The sequence below is a fragment of the Acartia tonsa genome, chromosome 11 (genome assembly GCF_053477335.1).
Source record: "Acartia tonsa isolate MP-2025a chromosome 11, ASM5347733v1, whole genome shotgun sequence".
In the NCBI taxonomy this organism is placed as follows: Eukaryota; Metazoa; Arthropoda; class Copepoda; order Calanoida; family Acartiidae; genus Acartia; species Acartia tonsa.
In genome coordinates this window covers 4,391,891-4,409,913 of record NC_137270.1, presented here as the reverse complement: position 1 = coordinate 4,409,913, position 18,023 = coordinate 4,391,891, and the positions used below count along the sequence as shown (strand labels likewise).

Below are 18,023 nucleotides of genomic sequence, written 5' to 3'. Positions count from 1 at the left end.
TTATTTCTACCCAAAAAAAACATACTTCCAAAAAACTTTTTATTTTGATCGCTAATAAATGATGTGGCAATGATGATGATGCCTGTCTTGGTTAAGATCTTGCAATTAGAATTTGGTTAAAAATCAGTCTAAAGAACATCCTTTTTTTCATCCAAACTTTTTTTTATATCATACTTTTTATCATATCATTATGTTTTTTTAAGCTTTATTCATAAATTAGAGGTAATTTCTGATTCGCAGGTATTGGAATTTTTTGACCAAAGTGATTTTTTTCCCTAAAATCTTTAATTCTAAAAATCCTGCCAGTTTTTGTAGCAGTTCTCAATACATTTTTTCTTCTCTCAAATTGGCTAGGATTGACCTACAAGGGTGGTTAAGGTGTCTAAAGATGCAGAATTATTGCCTGACAATAAACTCAAAATGATATGGGGTCTCTAATATTACAACACATTTTATGCAACAGGAATTTTAAAAAATACAAAATCTTGAAGATGTATTTTAAATTTTGGAGATAGAACCCATATCCTGTAGAGTTTTTTTGTTAGGGCATGCAAAGAGCTTTCTATAGACACCTTAACCCATTAGTGATGAACCGGGTATTAAAACCCGGTTCTAGAAAATGTACAAAAAACGGTTTCCAGCTTCATAATTGCATCATTCTCAGTATGAATACCCCCTCTACTACCCTGGCTTTCATTTCCCCCTGGAGCAGGCAGTTTAGCTTACTTCCGTTTGCCGGTATAGCTCAACAAAATTGAAAATCATGAAAATTCAAAATACCCCTTCTAACTTTTTTGTTTTTATAGTAAAGCTGCTGATTTTTTTCGTGAAATCTAAAGTTTATTGACAAGAACATCTATTTGTGAATTCGTTTTATTTAAATTATTATTTTTTATATGATTTTTTTATCTTTTTTTTATGCCCTATTATGACCCGGTTCGGCATGGCCATAAATACCCGATAGTTTTAAAACCCTGCTCGGTTTTGGTTTTATTACCCGGTTTTAACTTTTCAACCAATAAAATAACAGTTTACGTCATTAGTAAGGGTTTGAGCCACCCTAATAACCCTAGTAATCTCTATATGTGTCACCCAATAGTTTTATGTTCGTTTTCTGATATGTAACACCCAAATTTTATATGTTCTTTTTTTGTAGTGTATGTCTTTTAAAACTTCGAGAAACGGGTTTTTTCAACCGAAAAGAATGGTACCTATAGCCAAACACTAAATTTGAAATAAATTGCTTTGTATATTACTTGTAGCTCTATAGATTACATGAGGTTGTGTAGTTTTCAATTACGGATCGTATCAAAGTTCTAAAAAGTGTTCATCTCACTTTGGGCGTTCAAAAATTACATTTTTCAATTTTTGGTCGAAATAACCGGGTTTAATGCCGGCGGAAACCGCCCAAAACGGGTCAAAATACCTGTTGTGCATTTATGGCCATGCCGAACCGGTTTTTTTTGCAACTTTCCTGTGCACGCCATGGGTTTGAATGTGGGGATCGCTCTCTCATGAGTACTGCTTAAAAATAGAATTTAAATAAAATACCCATAAGTATTCTCAACATCAGTGTCAGTATAGAATGCTTTGTCCTTTTACTCCCACAATTATAATACAAATTTATTGAATCCGTGGCGATTCATAAATACCCACGCATGGTATTACAGTGCTTTAACCTAAGAGTAAAGGTTGGTTTTTGATGTTAGATCAATATAAGATAAGTATAGTAAAGTATAAAAAGGAAAGAAAACAGTTTAATAAAGTTAATTGTATTTACATGTAGATCAGTCAGATATTAATGTTACATAATACTTATAGTAAGTGTAAGTAGTGTAGGATGAGATGTGCCTAAGTCCAAGTCATGATTGTGCATAGTTAGGCCTCTAACATAAGTCATATGCACAATATATGCCAAGTACAAAGGAACCTAAATTTAAACTAAACAATGCATGCTAAATAAACTAAGCCATTTACCTTCTTTAGCCAGGAGAGAAGAGGGAGAACCAGTTGGTTTGCGAATTAAATGATAACTGAGTTTTAAAGTGTTTGCAAGCTAAAAAGAAAACTAAATACTTGGATTTAGAGTGTTGTCTGTCTCTAGACTGTGTTTGTAAGTTAGCGTGAGCGTAAAATTGTTCATGATACTTTGGATAAGAAAGTTATCTGAAAAAAAAGGCTTAGGTATGGCTTATATACAGAAATAGTTAAATAGATAATTAACAATAGGTATATGGTTGGATATAAACATATAACATTGATAAATTACAATAGGTGTGCCTACATGGTCCATATATATCTGTATATTGATAAGAAACAGGCCAAATAGTGCATAAAGGTTGCCTAATTCTGAGCTGTGATAGCTATGACTTTCGCCTTGAAAGTCAGAGGGCAAGCTCTGCTCCAATTAAAGGAAGTGTGTCTGTCAAGGTCAGCGTGTGTATCAAATTATTCATATACATAATTATGACTTACTTAATTTAATTGGGAAGCTTTTATTTAAAAGTAGCGTTCACATGTTTAATTTATTTGAAACTTAGATGCAGCATCTACAATTTACCATGAATTAAACCAAGTTGTTACTTTTCCAAATTTTTGTTCAATTTAGGGAAAATAGACCTACCAAGGATTACTTATGCAAAATTTCAGATCAAAATTCGAATTCTAAGTGCAATTTACTCATTGATTACGAAGTTGTTGCATTAACCCCCTCCCCTTTATGCTTCGTTTTGTTATTTATGAAACCGCAGAAATTACTTTAATACTGGAATAGCTATTCATTGACAGCTTTCCGTGGATTTAAATGAAAAATTATAAGAAAAATACCAGATTTGCTAGCCCCGTGGAAAATTATCTGGAATATGATGCTATACATGATTGGATGAGAACCTAATCTTATCCTAATGATATTAATCGGTGTCGAAGCCATACTGGAAAAATATTTATTTTATAACCCTAGTAGCAGGAATCATTATGTGCCTGTTTCTCTGTACTGCCTTGCTAACCGCTGAACTTATATGGTTCTCCTTTACAGTGTAGCTTCCCATAAGTCCTAGGACAGTTTATAGCTGTTTCGGGCAAGGGTATCTTCACCCTCCCTATATTTATGGAGGATACCAATACCCTACCAAGAAAAATACCAATAGAAAAAAATACCCCCTCCTCCCCCTTAAATTTCCTTAAAATTACAATAATATGTTAAAGGCTGATATATTATCGACATGCATTTTTCCATGATATTAGAGAATTTCTTCAAATACTTTGATTCAGGAATCACAAGGGATAAGACAATGAACGATAAAAAATATAAATATTAAAATAATAAACAAACAAAGAATAAGCTACCTCCATCCCAGCATTCTCAAATTGAATCAAAATATTGGGGTGTGGTAGGGTTTCAGTACTCAACTTTCTTGGATTCTATGATTCTGTTTTACTTTAATTTAGTATTTAAAATTTTTAGCAGTAATAAGAAAATGGACAATAAATTTCCTAATTATGACAAAAGAAATAAATCAAAATTATTGATCAATTGGACTTTGATAACGAGAGAGGGGACATTGGGTTGTCTATTACACTAATACCCAAAGTTTGATAACGTTTTCTTATTTGTTAGCAGAACAACTTTAGACTTTGAGAAATTTAATTAAATTTTGAAAGGATAGTTTATTAAGTATACCTAGTGGCCATCAACCACTAACTGTAATCTACAAACGGATAATTTTGTGTAGAATCAAATGGATGAACATACATTTATCGGCTATTATCTTACCTATCCCTTTAGATCCCTGGTAGTTAGTAACTTCAATAAAGAAATGAAATTTATATTGTAACAAATAAAAATGTAACTTTTTATATAATTCAGGGATAAGATAATGAACGTTTACATCCACAATGATGATATTTAAAATTACCCCTAATGTGGATCAATATTATTGGTTGAATTTGAACCAATCAAAATTCAACAACCCAAAGTTTTCAAGATTACCAATTGTGATATACAACTGTAAAGACTAATAATGTCTCCTCACTCCCTGGGTACAATTGTAATTTACAGTTCAATGTTATCTCCTCCCTGGGTATAGAAGAGTTGTCTACAGGGATAGCACAATTGACGAAAAATGTTAACATGGGATAGATAAGAAATGCAGAGAGAGATGGGACAATGGGCTGTTTATTACACTATCCCCAGCAATGTTTTCTTATTCGTTGGATTAATTACTTTTGGGACCACTATTTTTGATCTACAGAAATGGTAATTTTGATTTTCCACTTTTTTGCAACAATTTTTATGTTATATAATCATCCTATTCATCTGTTTTTTTTTAACATCACTTAAAATTTCTATAATATTTTCAGGGAGGGAGGAGACATTGGACTGTTAATTATACTGGTACCCAAAGTTGTATTGCCACATTATCTTAATAATTGTCCCAAAACTTTACCTGAAATTTGATTGGTTGGTTTCATACCAAAAACAGATGGGGTAATTTAGTATCTAGCAACTGTAATACCCTAAGTTTTACAAACACTATTTCTCAAAAACTAAAAACTCATGATTGGTTGGTATAAACTACCACTTAGTTTTCCATGCACTGATGATCTAAATCTATAGATGGAATAATTTTGTTTCTAACCATATGGGGAATAATTTTGTCTCTAACCATGGGGGATAATCAATTTAATCTCCATTGTCAAATCCCTGTATATTTTCTATCTTACAGGTCTACAATTTATACACCTTCCCTAAGTTGTACTAAACTATTTCAGCCCCTTCCGCTCTCGCCTTAACCTCAACTAACTCCTCTGCAAGCCAGGCAGCCATAGCTACAAATACCTGGTGCCCCCCTCCCCTTCCCTCCCACCTATCACATTCCTGCCTTCCCTTTCCTATGTCAACCTGTATCTTTACTCCAAAAATTCTACACACACACAACGAGAATTTGTTAGTGTGCGCCATGGACCGCTAAAAAACAAAACCGCGTTTCCGCGGACACCGCGGATATATTAACCACGTCATATACAGACCATACACAATCTAAGGTTTATAAATTTTGCCTCCACTCTACTCATGCTTCCTAACTGCTGGACAATATTGCCGCCACTTTTTTTGTGTTCGCCTCCGCCCAATATAACCGGAGTTGCCGCATTCATCGCCCTTCTCCGCCACTACTCCGCTATACAATGCTATACACCGCTTACATCGCTATACACAAAATCCCCCAGCCTCCACTTAATTTCTGAACAAGGGAGAGGGGAGCATGTATTGAACCGCGACATGCAGCAATGAATAGCGGAGTAGCGGCGGAGAAGGGCGATGAATGCGGCAACATAGAAGCTAAAAATCACTAAAGCAGCACAAATTGAATGGCGGGAGGATTCACTTAAGGGCGGTCAAAAATTTCAAAGGGCTTCGATCGCGATGCCACAAAAACAAAAAATGCCTAAAATTGAACAGAGAATAATAATTTCAGGTTAGATTTTCAAAAATCTAAATTTTATTTTTCTGTGGAGAGTCCTTTTAACAACTAGCGGCTTCGCCCCTAGCCTCTAGGGGCTTTGCCCCAAGAGGTGATAAAAAAAATTATGGCGAAAATCGTAAAGGACCATGAAAATCTCCTTCAAAAAAAAAAAAAAAAAAAAAAATGGGGGGGGATTTTTTGGTTTTTGGGGGGGTTGGGGGTGTCCCACCCCCCAAGAAAATAGCTTAAAACCACCACAGGACCAATAGGTAGATACCCTGAAGAGTAGAATCCGATCGGTTCAGTGGTTACCGAGATCTTAAGGGACAGACAGACAGACGGACAGACAGACATCGTTCTACTTTGTATTATAGATAAAATGATTTGACAGTAAAAATAAAATGGCAGTTGGTTGTGAATATGAAAAATAAGTGCTGAATAAGAAATATTAAAATAGATTATCATGTACTCTTATAAAGTGAAACTTTTAGCTGGCTAAAATAAAGATCCCCCTATCCAACCTCTTTACCCCACCCCTCTCTCAGGGTGAATGAACTGACCAATAAATGATGTCTTTGTTATCAACCTAGAATGACGACAATTTTTCTCCTGTGTTATCCACGTATATTCAACATCCATTGCTTAATGATACTTATTTGTGCAGGACGCTATACGCCGACTAAGTCATGATGTAAGTCCAGAGATAGCCTCAAAATCTCTACAAGCCCTGGAGGACAGAAAAGAAGAAATCATTTCGGAGTTAGAGGATATTGTAGGTCTGTATAATTGGATATTTACTAGATCAAAAAAAGGGGGACAAGGTCTTCTACGTTCTTTAGAACAAAGTGTTTCTATTAAGTAAATTAAGTAACACCATAGAAAGCTTTAAAATCATAATTACTTGTTATTTGAAAGCTCAATTGAAAAAAGAACTAAATCTTGTTTGTGCCTGTAAATACACTAAGGGAATAGTAGCTTCCACAATATTGCGTGAAGTTGTGAGTAAGATTCCAGTCAAATGCGCTTATTAGGTCAAACTTTTTAAATATGCGTTTAATTCAATTATTCGTTTGGTCAACATAAAGAATAGATAGACTTAATAAGCGCATTTGACTGGAATCTTGCTCACAACTTTATCAAAACAATTTACTGAGTTTTATCTTAAACTTCTTAATACAGTGTGTTTTTTTTTATGAGAACTTTTTTGAAAGCAATTTTACCCCACTTATAGTTATCAGAATTCAATGATTAATGGCTTATTTTCTTCGATTTTTAATGCAATTAATAGAACACCAAAATAATATTTCACTTTTTTTTTAAAAAGTACAGTAAAATCTAAAATTCAAAACTTAGGTATCAACATCTAAAAATGGTTTTAGTGCATTTTTCTTATGCCTAAATCTTCTACCCTTTGCAAGAAAAAAATTGAATTTTCTGTAGTCGACTTTGGGGGGCCAGTACTCCCTCCCTAGTTGAGATATAACCTGAAAACTTTGATATTTTCTAGTACATGTCCCTAATAGTATCTGTATTTAGGGTTGGGCCGGATATCCGGTGTGGCCGGATATCCGGCCGGATATCCGGCCGGATATCCGGCCATTTTCAATATCCGGCCGGATACCGGATATTGAAACTATCCGGCCGGATATCCGGCTCTATAATTTTTTATACTTTACACCAAAAATCTCTGCTTTTTAAAATCTTAAATGGCTATAATTTTCTTATTATTGAAGCTAGAAGAACATTTTTTCTGAATAAGTTTAACTTTATGTAAATTTATACAAGATTTCTGAAGAAATTTTTTTTTTACTACTTTAATATCTGGTAATTTGGCCGGTTATCCGGCCGGATATCCGGTAATTTGGCCGGATAACCGGATATTTGCCGGATATCCGGCGTTGGCCGGATATCCGGCCGGTTACCGGATATCCGGCATTTGAAATCAGCCGGATATCCGGTATCCGGTATCCGGCCAAAAAAGTATCCGGCCCAACCCTAGTATATATTTTTAGCTCTATATCTCAACTTTGAAGTGCTTAGAAGCCATTCTTGCAAAAGGTTGAATATTTGAGCATAAGAAAAATGCGCTAAAACGATTTTTAGATGTTGACACCTAAGTTTTGAATTTTAGATTTCAAAAAAATTTAATTTAAGGTCCAACCGCTGCAAAGGCTATTGAAGACTTGACCCACAAGCAAGCAGCCCAGCAAAAGTTTGGTATAGGGGCGGTCAAACAGACTAGCCCCGCTTATGAAGCTACACTAAACCAGCAAGCGGTAAGTATTTGTTGGATTTGTATTGGAATATATAATAAGGCGACTTTAGAATACATATATATTCCAGTATCGCTTTGAAACCGATTAATAACTGCTGGTTCTCTGCCATTCTTAAAAATTATGTAAAGCATCGTATTACAGACAGTTTTACAATAACCAATTTTAAAACTTTTAATGAAAATAGCTCAGTGCTTGTGATAGGATTAAAATATCTAATCCTTCATTTCTATTTAGAGCGGTGTTTATGGAATCTGGACTAGTAAACCAATAGCAACCATCGCGTCAATATTTTCAAGCAACACTTTAAAAACAACTGCTACAGGTACATGTTATAGAGAAGCTACGCTTATGATATCACCACGAACGTTCGGTCGTTGAGCGAATGAAAAAAAAACAGTAAACTATTTTTTCCTCTGATAACTGTAAAATATTATTTGTATTTAGGAAATAAGACAACCTCTTCAGATTGTAGAAGATTGGATGGGGTGGATGACGAATATTCTCCTCTACCAGAAGGTAACAGACCCCTCCCCCCCCCAAAAAAATAAAAAATATGGAAACTAGCATACCCAACCCAAGTCACAAGATGTCTTATTGCTGCCAGCTAAAATGTCGATACTTGATTGGCCGATCGTTTAAAAATTTAAAGGGAAGTTTTGGGCTATAGCCGGTTTAGGCTTAATTTGTACTTGTAGGTTAGGGGGGGGGGGGGGGGGTAACCGATATCTAAGGGACTAGATTCTAGAAAAATCACCATTGTTTAAAAAGGAACCCCTATCACCTTATGCCAATGCACACCACATCTCTGTATTTCCAATTTATTTAAAAAATAAACGGCGGTAATCAGTGCTCAACCGGCCACTTGTGAGAAAGCACCGACGAGGGGAACCGCTAGTGCTTCTATTTTTTTTTGGCCGCTTTCCAATTGAAATTTATGAAAAAATGATGAAAGTGATATAATTTGTATTAAATGTGATTGTGTAGGTATCTGTGTGTCTCGATTTGGTCCAATTTCTCGTCGTCTGAACACAACTCCTGGTGCTCAATCTGTCATCAATTCTATGCCCAGGTAATCTTATCAGCATATATCGTAGAGGAGAGGGGATTTGTACACTTATAGGAAATGAAATTGTGCAATGGACGTACGTCTTACGGGCTTAATTTAATAGTTATCGATTCTTTCTTTTTATAAAATTCTCATATATGAATGGATATACCTGTAAAACATTGAAAATTGAATTTTGGCACGTTCTTTTTAGGGACTAGCAAGCTAAGAACTTATCATTTTTGTATTTTGTTTTACCCTACAAGCCCCTAGAAGTAAAAAGAGTCAATAATAAATTTTTTACAGTTCATTGTACTATTGTAGACATATCTCTTAAGATGACTCGAACCTCCGGCAAAATTGTTTAACATTCTTAATCCTTATACTAAAGTAACAGGATGTCTGTTTGTCTGTTTGTTTGTACCGAAGGATCTCGCTAACCGCCTAACCGATCGGGTTCTCCTTAACAGGGTAACTTCTCATAGGTTCCGGGAAGGTTTATAACTATTTTTAGGGGGGGGGGGTACCACCACCCTCCCAAGAGAAATAATAATAAATCGAAATTTTTATTTTAAGTATAGAGACTCCTACGTAACATTGCGTGGTATCGTAGAAAGAGACTATTACGCAACATATCGTAGAAACTTGAACGCAACAAAAAACATTAAAAGTGCCACTAGAGGCTTATTGGGGCGTAGCCGCTAGTATAAACATAATGTATCTAGGTCTGTTTCGAGTACCTTAACCTCTGAGAAGACTCGCACCTCCGACAGTGGTCTAACATTTCCCAGAGCTTCACTTCAATCAGATACAAATGTGACAAAGGTAAAATATTGTTTAAATGTTTAACAAATGTTTAAATAATTCCAGAAGTAACCCCCCACAGGCAATTGAACAGGGGGAAGGGGGATGGTGAAGACCTCCCACTTAAAAAAAATTGGGAATGGTATAATTTTTTTCTAGGAGCGATTTTTCCTTGGAGAGTGGTGACCCAAAAATAGTTATAAACCTTCCTAGGACATATTAGTAGATACACTGTAAAATTGTTGATAAAATTGTCTGATTATTATTTTTTTTCAGAGTCGATTCGACGATAAAGTTTTCGAGTATAATCCTGGCTATTATTACGATTATATTCAGGTATACTATTCTTAGTAGCTAAGCTTTTCTATAATTAGGGTCTGTATGTCCGTAACGGATAGCTGTTATTGTTAATTTAGGCATTTTAGAATTGTCCTGTTGATTTCAAACTTAATATGATGATTCCTATAACATTTGATACAATTTAGAAAGTTTATTAACTTATTGAAAGATTTTCTAAGTTTGTCTAATTCTATATAAAGCGCATTGTTTTGTAAGTAATTTTAGGATAGATTTAATCTGGATTTAACCTTGATAAAATGTGTCCAGGGCATGGATTCTGTGGTCATGAATCATCTAACCAACCCGCCGTTGCTGCCGCCCAGCCCCATGCCCCCTGTCAGGCCGGTCAGGGACCAGTTCGAGGTCAGCATCAGTGAACAGAACTACAGCTTCTTGGCCGAGTCCAACAGGATACAGAATGAACTTCAGGTAAAGTTAAATCGTTCTTAAAAACGGATGCATAAATTAGTTTCGGAGGAAGGTCATTTATTTAAGTTATAATTATTACCTTTTATTTGATCTTTCATAAATTTTTTTTTAACGGAAAGTTCCATTAAGTGCATGCATTTAAACTAAAAGTAAGTGATTTTGGTATTTTTAAGTGGCAACTCTAAGTAGCTTAACTTATTAAATGCACTTAATTGAACTATCCCTTTCTTCATTTCATATCATGTCATAAAAGGATTAGGGAGGCGAAACTTGGAAAAGTGTTAAATTGAATAAAGAATACGTGGATATTGTGACAGAGAAATACTGTTTTCAATAGTGATTGCAATCCGTTGAATTTTTTGGCTGGATTCTGATTCCGGATTCTTAAAAGAATCCGTAGAGAGCTTAACAACAAATATACAATTATAGGGCACCCCAGGGCTACAATGGGCTGATATAATTAGGGTAGGATTCATGTTCTTGGTAATGGAGTGAAGATGTAGATTAGCAATGTATGAATCCATATTTCAGTAGTGGAGGTAGGTATGGTTTTCTGTAGTTAGGTAATAGTTCTGTAGTGGAGTTACTTGGGGAAAACTGAGTGATGGAAGGCGTTTGTGAGGGTGAAGATTAGTCATCAGATTCCTTAAATAAGATAACATTATTTAAGGAAGGTGTATGGATTAACGTATAATGATGATAATCTTTGCCTTCAAAAAGCGAGAGTTGAAAGAAAAAACTCAAGACGCTAATTTTAGCATACCAATTAAGAATCCGGAATCCGCTACTAAAAAAACGGATTCGGATTCCAAAATTGGCCCAAAAATTGGGCGGATTCCGGATCCGGATTGCCAACCCTAGTTTCAATATAGATATTCCTTAGATATTGGTCAATACGATCCTCTTTGGTCAGGGGATGTGATGGGATAAAGTCATAAAGGGCAGAGTTGTATTAGACAGCTGTGAGAAACATTTTATCAGAGTATGCAAGAATCTCTAACAATATTCACGTATTTGTATTACTGTTATGCACTGATGATTCGCCTTCCTGACCCTTTGAATCATATTTGAAGAATCTATTGTGTATTCTCGTAGGTAGTGGTCAGTTAGGCCTCAAAGGGCCCCGTAGCTTTCACCTCAAAGTTACGGCGAGGAAAATTCAAACGAATTTTCATTGTAAATACGGATGCGTCATACCAAAGACGTTAACAATGGTAGAAAAAAAAGAAAACACATACAAAATAAGGGATGATTGTCAAGTGGTTTGGATACTTGATAATCAATTGTTGCATAACATCTAGCATAATTCCTTAGCCCCATCCTCCTCTACGGAGAGCGTCACTTGTTGAGGTGATTTAATCTGGGACACCTGCCACACTCAATATTGGCCGGGGTTAGGTAACAATGAGTAGCCCCCCCCCCCCCCCCCCCCCCACCCCACACACATGCTCTAAAACATATGTATGTCATAGATACAAAGGTCCAAACCCTTTGAATTATGATAAAAATTTAAGGTTAGTTGTGTGTTAAACAAGTTTTAGCTTGCTGATTTTTTATGTAGCTAAAGCTCTAGGTGCTTTACATCACTTGCTCTAATTCGTGCACAGTCCCCTTATAGAAGTTGTGTCTTTGATTTAACTTTACATTTTATTATTTACAATATTTTCCTTGTAAAAGAAACCTTATTAAAACCTGCCCTTGCCATTCAGGAGCTACAGAGACGATTGTCCTGTTTGAGCGTGGCAGAGAATTCTGCACAGATGGTGCTGAAGAGGGACAGGCTGGCTTTTGAGCTCAGGATGGTGGAAGGTGGCATCCAGGTATGCACATTTACATACAAGGATGTATTTTCTGCATGGGATCCCCTGCTAAAGGGAGATGGAGAATAAAAATGTGGAATAAAAGAAAAAAGGAAAAATTTAAGAGTTCTGAAAATATTTTTCTATTTTGTTTTCCTTCTTGGAGGAAAAAATTCGAAAAATATGTGGGAGGGGAGGAGTAAGAAAAAATGAATAAAGAGAGGGGTAGGTTTCTGGTAAAATCTGTAAAGGTTATGTGTATAAAACAGTAGTAGATCGATAAAAATTTATGTTAACTTTAAAAAAAAAATTTGTCTATAGTTCTTTTCAATAAGAAATACACATATTCAGTGAATATTATCGTTCTACTACTATTTTTAAGCCTTAAAACACACACCTTTACGGATTCTACCAGAAACCTACCCCTCTCTTTTTAATCCCTCCTTAGGTAAAAAACTAGGGGGGTGGGGGGCGAATAAATGAAATATTTTGCAGCCGGGGAAAAATAATGAATCTTGTGCAGACTATAATACTCACCTGTCTTTGTCTACATATTATTCCTTATATCAATGAAAGTAATGGGATGTCTTATCTGTCTGTAGCTTAAAATCTGGCGAACTGCTATCCGATTGTGTTAACAGTAAAAATTTATATAGGTCCATGTTTTAAAACATTTTTTTTATTTAAAAACAAAAGTATTACCTAAGTAATTAGAACTGAGCAGCATTTACGAGAACATAAAATATTTAAGCTGAAAATGTCAATAAATCCCTGAAATTGTTTTGCAAGGTTTGATATCAGATATTACTAAAACATTTCTAAAAAGTTTTACATCTATAGCGGACATTAGATGTTTAAAAAAGCTCTGCTTCTAAAAAGTAAATAAAATATTTTGGATATTGCACTGTTTAAATTTGAGAACAAGTGTGGATATTCTAGTACAATTGAGCCTAATCTTGCCTTTTGATTTTATAATTTTATTTATTTTTTTTTCTCAGGAAAGACACAAAGAGATCAACATAGCAACATGCGCTTCAGATTATAACTAAACAAAAACAGAGTAGCAGCGCTTAACAAAATGAGCGCGAAAATACAGAGCGCACCTACAAAAAAAATGCGCAACTAAAAAGGATAACAAATCGTCGAATTTTAGAAGTAAAACACAAAAAAATAATGTAGACACTAAATAACTTTAGTTCTTAGTTCCATTTGCACTTTATGTGAATTATTATAAACAAAAAATAGATGATGATATTCATTAATTAAAGGTTTTAATTACATTTATTATTCCATTTATTATCGAGTAATTATTTATCACATGATCGTAATAAAATACGGGGTATTTTTTTATTGCTTAGAATATAAGACAAGTCAGTTTAATATGACTTTAAAAGTTATGTGCCCTGCATTTTTTAAATACATTATATTAGCAATTAGAATACAGTAATTTTTTGCAATTGTCAATTTATAAAAACAAGGGTTTCTTATAGAGAACCTTAAGTTATATCCTATTAAAATTTTTTTTTATATTAATCGTATAATTGTAATTATTCTACCACATCATATATTATGACTGATATGAATGTTTGCAATTCTAAGTTTTTTTTCTTCTCTTTTTTATTTAAAGGATTAGTCACAAAATAAGGAATTAAACAGTTAAACATAAAATAGAATTGATGACAGATGTTAGCGGATATGAGAATATAATATCATAGAACAATCTTAATTTTGTTAGCCCCAATGGGACGCAATAAAAAAGGATTGAAACATTAAGTTTTTGTGAATTTTTTTCTTAATTTCTGTCTAAAAACAAGAATACTTAGATTTTATTATAAACTCCACTCTACAAGACTTTATCACAAAAAAGCTTTTTGTTACAAAATAAGTTCAATTTATTTGCAAGCTTTTATAAACTTATTGTACCAATCCTTATTTTTTGTTTAAGAAAAATTATACACTAAAAGATAATGATTATAATTATTTTTTGTGTCAATGTAGTTATTAATTTTTATTTGTATTTCTATGAAATATTTGAATTGTAGTATCACCTTTTCTAAAGGATTATGGATAATGAGATTTCTTAACGATAAGGGATAATTTTTATTATTTTACTGCCGTTTTTGATCAAACTGATGCATGTACAGGTTAGACCAAAACAAAGCAACAGTTTCCACTCAATTTTATTATAAAATTTAATTTTAAATTTGCTGAGTCACCCATTCAATGGACTTTAAAGATGATTTAACTTCTTTATTCAATGCTAGGATAAGCTGTACCATTATTTGACATAATTTTTGACGGAAAGATAGAAAATTATCCCCCATTATCCAGTTAGTATTGGACCCTATGGCCCAAGCAAGGTTTCATTTATATAATGAATTTATTTGGCCAATGGCCACAAGTATCTTTTTTTTATATATCTTTGGCAATTTAACTTTTTATGCCTTTATTTTTTGTTTCTGTATGAAATATAAACTCTAGTTATGAATGTGTAATATTTTATAAATTGCCCTCCTCTCCTACTATGTATTTGAAAATTTAAAAATCATTTTTGATTTTATTTTTTCTGAAGATATGTTATTAATTAACAACCAGTGACATTTATTCAATTTTTAGAATCTGTTTAATTCATGTAATTTTTGTGTTAAAAAATTTCCCAATATTCCCCCAATTTTTAAAATATTGCTGCAAAATTTACTTACACCTATTCCCTGAAGAAAAAAACATTTCTCGTATTCATTTAAATCCGGTGGATAGGAACCGGTTCTCATCCATACGAAAAAACTATGTCTAGCATCGTATTATATCCAGCTTTCTACGAATATAGAAATGTACAATTATAAGATTAAAACCAGTTTTTTAGCCGGTGCCTTCGGCACCTCGGGGCTAAAAAAAACTAGTTTTAATCTCATAATTGTACATTCTATATCTGCGGAAAGCCGTTTATAATACGATGCGAGAAATAACTATTCTTGAATTAAAGATATGAATATTTGTCACTGCTTAGAATTTTTGATAGTTACTTACCAGGGATCTCAGGGGATAAGACAATGGACGAGAAATGAACATCCTCAATGATGATAAATAAAATTACATCTCATGTACATCAAAATCATTGGAGACTGATGGTTTAAAAGCATCAAATCAATATTCAATAAAAGAAACCAAAGTTTTTGAGCCAATAAATGAGAAAATGTTATAAACTTTGGGCACCAGGGTAATTAACAGTTTAATGTCCCCTCCCTCCCTGGTTACTAACTATCTACCTATGTACTTATTTTAGCTTTGTTCACAATAGCAATTAACCTAATTCTTAATATTATAATATCCAATTTATATAAAAAAAACTATAATTAAAATAAGTGATAATAGATAACTTAACTAAGCATTATATGCTTGTTTGCTCTAACTAAAAATTGGATTTGCTTTAATTACAGAATAAATTAAATATAATAATAATAATAAAATAAAGTAATTTTTATAAGTCCTTCACATTGGAGAAAATCATTTATGTTGAATGAAAGTGGATTATATTATCTTGATTGTGTATGTAACACTAACTTTTAAAAGAGTGAATTATTAACTTGTTTTTAGTGATATTGTATTTAGTACAGTTAATTTGAAGTGGAGAAAATAAAATTTTACATTAATTTTGCCGAGTCCTCTTTTTGAAGTTTTATTTTCAATTTTCTAAGAAAATTAATGTGATTTATAAAATTACGGTTTTTTAAATTAAATTTCTATTTCATCTCCACCTTAAATCTTCTTCAACATTAATTCATTTAAGTGAATTTTAATTATCTTAATTTTGCTTATACAACACCCTTTTTATTATATTATAAGGGGTGTCATTTTTTATTTAAATATGTTCTTGTATGTGTATGTCGTTTGTAGTTATGAATTTTTTGTCATTAGTGATAACACTTTTGCTTTAGAATTCTATAGCTAAAGCAAAATACAATTTAATGTATCTTTGTGAAATTGTATTTCTTTTTCAGGAATGAATGGATTTAGTCTTTTAAAATTAATTTCAGATCCACATTACTGGAAATTTTTCTTTTTTTCAAGAGCCTCTATCCCTTCTATTTTTTCAGGGAAGATGTTTTTTTAGAAGGATATTTTATCCTTTGTTCTAATTAATAAATAATTTTAATTTTATTCTTAAAGAATGATTGTTAAGTGATTTTTAAGGCAGTTCTTTTCAAAATGATTTAATTTCTTTAAAACATTTTATATCTATTTTTTATAGCAATAATACAATTTTAAAATAAGAACTGCCAACTATTATGATATGCTATGCATTGTGTGAATGTATTAATATAATATATGTAAGTAGACAATGTCTAATACGACCAAGCATGTCCTGCTTATGTTACCTCCTTGAGAGGTTTCTATTCACTTTATGGTTGGGCCGGATATCTGGCCAACGTTCGATATCCGGCAAATTACCGTAAATCTGGCTAGATGACCTGATATCCGGCATTAGAAATAAGCCAGATATCTGGTAACCGGATAGTTTCAATATCCGCTATCCGGCCTGATATTTAAAATGGCCGGATATCCGGCCCAACCCTAATTCACTTGATATTTATATTCTAGACAGTGTTTACTTCTCATATTTAGAATAAATGTCGTATTTCAATATAAAAAATGTGCTGTTTTTAGTAGGAAATGTTTTTAAACTTTAAAACTCATAGTTTTGTTTGGAGCTATGACAAGCAAATGCTTTGGATCATGTAAAGCTTGAGCTATAACACTAGTTTTCAACCTTTTTTTTGTTCCTTTCCAACTTTTGTTAAATATTTTTTAAATTTTGAAATCCCATTGAATTTTTCACACAAACCTTACAAGATTCAAATCGATATGATTTGAAAAAGTATAATTTAGTTATGCCTCCGAAAAATTGAGAGAAAATATACATTATTGTCTTGATGAATGAGTTTATAAATGATGGACAACTTTGCACTTTTCTTAATTTTTACAGCAATAATGAGTAAAAATAACTTATTATTCCAAACAAAAAATATCTTTGTTAAATGATTCTTTTTTAGCGAAGTTATACTTATTTTTTTTTGCTTAAAACAGCACATTTTGTGTGATTTTAGAGTGTTTTTTTCTCATTAGAAAATTGTCTTGTAAGTTAATATTTTAATGCACCATTATGTATATCTACACAAGTTACATGATGTTTCTTTTGGTATGATTTTTTTTTAAAAATTTGGTGTGAAACGGATCAAAACTAGCAAAAAACGTAATACGTAGATGTTTAAATTTTGCCTTCCATCATTTCAGCTGGATGACTTTTTTTTGTGATACGCGTCTTATTGGCGTCTATGCAGGGAGAGGGGAGACTTTGAATTTTAAATCACAAAAGGTACCCATAGTTTTAAAACCACGCGTTATCATTTGTTGGCTCAGAAAATTTGGATACAATCTTTGAATTTTGATTGGTTTGATCCAAAAAAGCAATTTCCAAACTTTTCAACAATTTTAGTTTTGTCTATTATTATTTGTAATGCACATCAAATTAAGGCCATTGTCTTATCCCTTAATATCCCTGCGTCCAATTGTATGCTGTAGATGTTATGTACCATTTAAAAAGTTAAATAGTTGTGATGTTTCAAATGGTGGAAAGATTGGAGGCAAATATTTACCCATCCTTCAAATAAAAGCTTGAAAGCTCCAAAGAAACATTCTGCATCTTGAAACTATAAGTTTATGTAAAAAAAAGAAAAATACTATGATTATATCATACTATCATCAGATAATGGATATATTATTAATTGGATGTTACACCAGATTTTCGCAGCGGGCTAAAATAACGATAACTCCCTTTGCCTTATTCCCTCACCTCCTATTGGATGAACAA

At 33.0% G+C, this 18,023-nt stretch overlaps 1 protein-coding gene across 27 annotated transcripts in view; it reads left to right on the top strand.

The window, feature by feature from the left end:
* Window positions 1–17,362, top strand: part of roq (RING finger and CCCH-type zinc finger domain-containing protein roquin) — a 43,303-nt gene extending 25,941 nt beyond the window's left edge. For 9 of the 27 annotated variants that reach the window (XM_080176109.1, XM_080176110.1, XM_080176112.1 and 6 more), the window contains 10 exons: window positions 6,127–6,238; window positions 7,617–7,738; window positions 7,973–8,060; window positions 8,183–8,254; window positions 8,723–8,807; window positions 9,509–9,608; window positions 9,864–9,923; window positions 10,194–10,355; window positions 12,065–12,175; window positions 13,153–17,362. In XM_080176109.1, the coding sequence (XP_080032235.1) occupies window positions 6,127–6,238; window positions 7,617–7,738; window positions 7,973–8,060; window positions 8,183–8,254; window positions 8,723–8,807; window positions 9,509–9,608; window positions 9,864–9,923; window positions 10,194–10,355; window positions 12,065–12,175; window positions 13,153–13,203 (963 nt within the window). In that variant the 3' untranslated portion in view covers window positions 13,204–17,362. The remainder of the gene's footprint in view (window positions 1–6,126; window positions 6,239–7,616; window positions 7,739–7,972; window positions 8,061–8,182; window positions 8,255–8,722; window positions 8,808–9,508; window positions 9,609–9,863; window positions 9,924–10,193; window positions 10,356–12,064; window positions 12,176–13,152) is intronic. The other 18 variants (XR_013883740.1, XR_013883752.1, XR_013883750.1 and 15 more) reach the window with 18 other exon arrangements.
* The last annotated feature ends 661 nt before the right edge of the window (window positions 17,363–18,023 follow it).